At 32.8% G+C, this 5,888-nt stretch overlaps 1 protein-coding gene across 3 annotated transcripts in view; it reads left to right on the plus strand.

Moving 5' to 3' along the window:
* The window catches only part of LOC111637375 (elongation of very long chain fatty acids protein 6-like), a 15,654-nt gene extending 10,295 nt beyond the window's left edge, over nucleotides 1–5,359 (plus strand). Inside the window, exons 1-2 of one of the 3 annotated variants that reach the window (XM_023382849.1) lie at nucleotides 2,932–2,997; nucleotides 3,630–5,359. In XM_023382849.1, coding sequence (XP_023238617.1) covers nucleotides 2,950–2,997; nucleotides 3,630–4,493 — 912 coding nt within the window. In that variant the 5' untranslated portion in view covers nucleotides 2,932–2,949 and the 3' untranslated portion in view covers nucleotides 4,494–5,359. Of the gene's footprint in view, nucleotides 1–2,931; nucleotides 2,998–3,629 lie in introns of those variants that run through there. The other 2 variants (XM_023382850.1, XM_023382851.1) reach the window with 2 other exon arrangements.
* The last annotated feature ends 529 nt before the right edge of the window (nucleotides 5,360–5,888 follow it).

The following is a 5,888-nucleotide window of genomic DNA, read 5'->3' on the forward strand; positions in this document are numbered from 1 at the left end:
TTGATTTTTCCGTTTTATATGAATTCCATGTTGTACGAGTCACTTAGATTTTACAAATACGTGAGCCGTTCACAGCCCTGCACACGTATTTGTAAAATCTAAGTGACTCGTACAACATAGAATTCATATAAAACGGAAAAATCAAGTGTTATAGGGGGTCAACTGTATATACTAAGAAGTACAGGGGATGTTAACACGGAGTGTTATGACTTCGGGGTCTTCTACACATTTTGCAGCATTAATCAAGTAGGTGCCTTTCTAAGTGAGGCTTTACGCGAATGTACAGATTGCACTATCCCGAAGCCTTCACTAACGAGATTTGCAAATGGGGAGGGGGCACAGAGAAAAATGGAAAGTTTGCAACTTACTCGATCACGTTCGGCTTAGTTAAACTTTGCGAAATTTGCTAATCGTAGACGTAAAAAATTTAGACAATCGAGTCGGTATGAACGACCGTTGCGGAACAAAATTTTGACACGCTATTGTTACGCGTGCCAACTTTTCAAATTTATAGTTCGTCTAGACTCATACGGAAATGCGACAATATGAGGTTTCTCTATAATTATAAAAAAAAAATACTAGGCGGTCCGTGACCCAGTTTATTTTATTTTATTTTATTTTTTTGTTTTTTTGGCTTAGAATCGATATTCAGTCCTCTTCCATTAGGGGGATCGATTTCAATCTCACTTTTCGCGGAACCAGTTTCACAAAATTACAGCTGCTACCTGTGTTGACACAAGGACTATATACTACAGGACTGTAGTTTATAGTCCTACATACACCAAGGACTGTAGTTTAAAGTCCTTGGTGTTGACCAGTTAACAAATTTTTATTTTATTTTATTTTTTGTTTTTTGGCTTAGAATCGATATTCAGTCCTCTTCCATTAGGGGGATCGATTTCAATCTCACTTTTCGCGGAACCAGTTTCACAAAATTACAGCTGCTACCTGTGTTGACAAAAGGACTATATACTACAGGACTGTAGTTTATAGTCCTACATACACCAAGGACTGTAGTTTAAAGTCCTTGGTGTTGACCAGTTAACAAATTTTTATTAATAATGCTAACTCTCACGACGGATCGTTGAATTTCCAGAAAATAATCACTAATTGCTGCAGAAATCTCTAAATAAATAGAACCCGCACAGTGATGGGAATTGTGGTGTTGTGTTCGAGTCAACAGGAACGTGCAACACAGAAATTAATGAAAGTTGTATTCTGTTTTAAAAAAAACAAACTAAAAATATTAAGCAATGGGATAATATTGCCTTTATTACCAAATTCAAAAGTGCTTCCATTCAAATTGCTAGATATTTTGCTTGCACCACGAGTTGTCATCGATCAACTTCGTGTGTTTACACGTTCATTTAACAAAATAAATACACTATACTGTATTTCCAAACTATAATATTGCATTAATTTAAATTAAATAATTTATTTTTTGTCATTAGTCAATATTAAAATATTGTGAAACAATATTTATAATAATAGATGGTATTTATGCATATTTTAATGTACAGTAAGCCTATATATCCTCTTTTTAGTGATAGAAGAAATCAAAGCCGGATTTTCTTGAGAGAAATATGAGTCATTTATACGTGTATTATACAATGTATTTGAAAGATAAACACTAGAATCTATAATTTATCTTTTAATATCCTATAATTTTTGTGTCTGGAGCATAAACAAACGTGATCATTATGATTAATATAAATATTAAACAATAGTGTTGCGAGCATCTCAATTTCCTCTATATTCTATGGTACATAATGAAATAGTTATATAGAATTTTTAAAAAACTAAAATAACTCTAAATAACCGTGTTCTATATCTTAAACGTATGATAAAATATTCCGGATATTACTAACCTCTCTACTGTTCTTTCGACACTATTTGAAGGTTAATAACCTTATCTATTTCTACACCATTAAGAAAATAATAATGAACATTACGTTTTCAACGAAAAATTCGTTATTAAAATCTTAAATTTTTGGCATGAAATAATTATAATTTCGATTTGTGGTGTACCTAGTCTGTTGCGAATAACGGACGATTGATAAATGGATTTGTTCTAAGAAGGTGAACGAACCGAAACGATCTTTAAAACAACGGACATGCTACGTGCGCGTGCACTATCCTTGACACAAAACTTTCGCCTTCCTTAGCCCCAGGCGAATGTCTAAGGCCGAAGAATGGACACCCTCACGGGCAACCTAGGCCTACTTTCTATTTCTGTGTGTAGATAATGCCTGGGGAATTTACCAACTTCATGGATCTTATAGCCTCTTCCGCTTTGTTTCTACTGTAGTTCGCTTTGATGGAAAAATCTCACTCTCTACCAAATTTATTGATTCCATAAGACGTAAAAATATTGTTATTAGAACCACAGAATAGATTTAAAATTGAAAATAGATTGGAAATAATTGATTAGAATAGAAGCAAGCGTGACCGAAAACCTTTAACTTCCACGTTTGAAACAATTGGCAGTTAGAAACCGAATAAAACTGCAAGATTTAGAGGATTTTTTGAGCTAAATATTAATAAAAGTTATCATTACGTAGCATATGACGTGAAGGAATTTTAAGAATAAAGAAGAAAAGAATCAGATAGGAGAACATTCGTATAGATTCTGTAAAGAAGAATTCCCCCACCGGTATAAAATTCGATTACAAAATGCCGCATTATATAAAAAAAAGAATCATAAACGTGCTTGGAAAACTTACGAAATAATATTTTTATTTCCGAAAAATATTAAATTTAGCCGACTGAAAATAGTCTGGTTGGTTGCGGGGGGGAGAGATAGCTGTCGTAAGTAAACGTCATTTGGACGACATTTGCCATCCGACCAATCGGTTGGAGGTATGTGTTTAGCGCGAGAGGACAAACTGACGTCGATTATGAATTTCGTAAGGTCAACAATGTCGAATTAAAACTGTTCGCGGATAATGCATGCGCCAGTTTCGCGACAATCGGACGAACGACTCTCCTCTCCGTGAGGTAAGTGCTCTTTTTATTAATGATCGCTCGTTTAACGATGTTTGGTTGGATAAGATACGTCAAAGTAACTGTATTCCTGGATAGTTTTAATTAAATTAGACACTATATTTATGAGAAACGAGAATTAAATGTTAATTACAAGTGTTAGGATTGACGAATATTCGTATCTAGTATCCTGGATAAGGGTACAATAAGCAGTTTTGTGTGTATAACCTTAGCAATTGCGTGACGTCTACTCGTCTACACAATAAAATCTTTGCACAGGATCGATTCGATCTACTTCGATCGTAGTGTTAGGAGAAAGAGGCCAATTATAGTCGTTATCGATCAGTACGTTATAAGGTTAAATCTGAGTTCATAAGGTTGTTTGTTTGTTCCGGAAGTAGTGGTGAATTCGAGTCGAAGTGTGTATAAATACGATTGTAATCGTATTAGAATCGAAGTAAAGGTACCGATCTGTCAAATGAAATTACTATTTTGTTTAATTAAGAATTACAAATTTGTTTTATAAATAAATTGACCATTTGTTTTGAAATTTGAGTTGATTTTCATTGTGACACGCTTTACGAGCCACACAATAGGAACGAGTTGACGATAAAAAGTAATTATTATTATTTTTCTTTCTTTTGCAGATTTCGAATAATTTTACGGTTGAAATGGAGGCGATAGTAAACAATTCTTCGTCTACGCTGTCTACTATTCCTCATTATTCTATAGTCTTTAATTTTGAGAATGAATTCGACCAACAAGTGAAGAAGGAATGGATGAAGAACTATTGGCAATTATCTCTTTATTCTGTGAGTGTCTACATGATTTTTATCTTTGCCGGACGAGCTTATATGAAAAGTCGTCCACCCTTCGACCTCAGACGAATTTTGACCGTGTGGAACATAGTCTTGGCTGTATTCAGCATCATGGGAACTCTAAGAACTATGCCCGAGTTTTTACATGTCATTAGAGAATTCGGACTCACCTTTTCTGTCTGCAATCCTACTTTTATGCAACATACTAAAGTCTCCGGATTTTGGGCTTGGATGTTTACTTTGTCGAAGATTTCTGAACTTGGTGACACCGTCTTCATTGTCTTGAGAAAACAAAAATTGATCTTCCTCCACTGGTATCATCACATTACCGTTTTGCTCTTCGTTTGGTATACTTATACCGAATATTTGGGACCGGCTCGTTGGTTTATGGTGATGAATTACTTCGTCCATTCCTTCATGTATTCCTACTACGCATTGAGAGCCTTGAGAATTTCCGTACCGAAATTCGTGGCTCAGGCAATAACCACAGTTCAAATCGTTCAAATGTTTGCTGGATGTTTCGTTTGTTTCTGGGCCTATCGGACCAAATTGCGCGGAGAATTTTGCCAGATTTCCATGAGGAGTTCTCATTTGGCCATATTGATGTACGTCTCTTACTTGGTCCTATTCAGCAGGTTCTTTTATAACTCGTACCTGAAGCCGAAGCAAGATAGAATGAAAAAACTCGAATAGAAACGACTGAAAATTTCCGTTTTCCTCTTTTATTTTTTCGATTTTTTGCGGTTCATCCGTCCACCTATTGATGATACATAATGAAAAAAAGAAATTTATCGCGCTTTCGCCATATTGGATGAATTGTTAACTCGTCAATTATTGCCTTGGTCAATGATTTGCGATGTTGCTACTCAAGGGACCAAATGTTCTTGCCAGACGAGAGTGTATATTTTTTTAAACGTTAAGTCATCTCCAACGAGATAATTGTTTTTACGCATAAACGAATGCCTATTTATCGTTGTTGGTTTTTAATTGGTTATATTTTGTTATCCCTGGGAGGAATATGTTTTAACTTTATTGTACATAATTTAAAGCGTAAAAAAAAAGAAAGCTGTACGATAATAATGTATAAATATGTAAATTGTTAGAAATTACCCGTTTAATTTTAGTTCAAAATATATCTACGACATGAAACCGTATTGGAAAAATATTGCAAAAGGCCACCAATCGGGCCAAAGCACAATTTAAATCGATCAATCAAATGCGCGATTCGATTGGTCTTTTTCGTTTAAAGCTAGACTATTGGACGATAACTGTGTGTGTGTGTGAGAGAGAGGAAGTCACGTCATCATCGGCTACTGTTTCGTCATAACTTATTACCGGAAACTATTTTCACTTATTTAGGACTGTTTTAGATTTCAGAAAATGTTTAAAAAAATATATTTAGCGATTTAATTCTAATATTCTAATCAAATACATTTAAGAAAATAGCCGAAAATAAGAGTCTAGTTTAAAGTAGGCATCGTTACAAATATTTAATTTTACTTCCATATTTTGTGATATTTTATATTATTAATAAAGTTGTAGAAAATTTTCAAGTATAATTTTTATTATTTAATTACGAATTATTATTATTATTATTAATAAAGAATTTTCAAATAAATACTAGGTGTCCTTCATTTATCGTATTGCCATCTGGTGACGTAATTTTGATATTTTGTGAAATTATAATTTTAAATTATTAAAATCAGATTTTTTAAATTTAATATATTTCATGGTTTTACTCAAAATATTAAAAATTAAAATTAATATTAAATATAATTAATATATAAAGTTAATTCATTCATATATTAATATATCTGTATAAAATAATTTGATTTAAAATTAGGCGATTAGATCACCATCTAGTGGTTATATTAATAACTACATAAAAGGTTAAATNCGAAAGCCACGAAAGTTTTTAAGTCTCTCGTTGAATATTTATTAATATTAGCACAAGATGGCAATCCAATCGCCTATTTTTAAACAAAATTATTTTGAATAAATTTCTAAATAAAATTACATTTAACTAATTAACTAATTTATGTGCATTTTGAATGAGATCAAAAATTATTTAAATTTCTAAAAATTAAT

The sequence above is a fragment of the Centruroides sculpturatus genome, unplaced genomic scaffold (genome assembly GCF_000671375.1).
Source record: "Centruroides sculpturatus isolate CEXI.00-Female unplaced genomic scaffold, Cexi_2.0 scaffold1158, whole genome shotgun sequence".
Lineage (NCBI taxonomy): Eukaryota > Metazoa > Arthropoda > Arachnida > Scorpiones > Buthidae > Centruroides > Centruroides sculpturatus.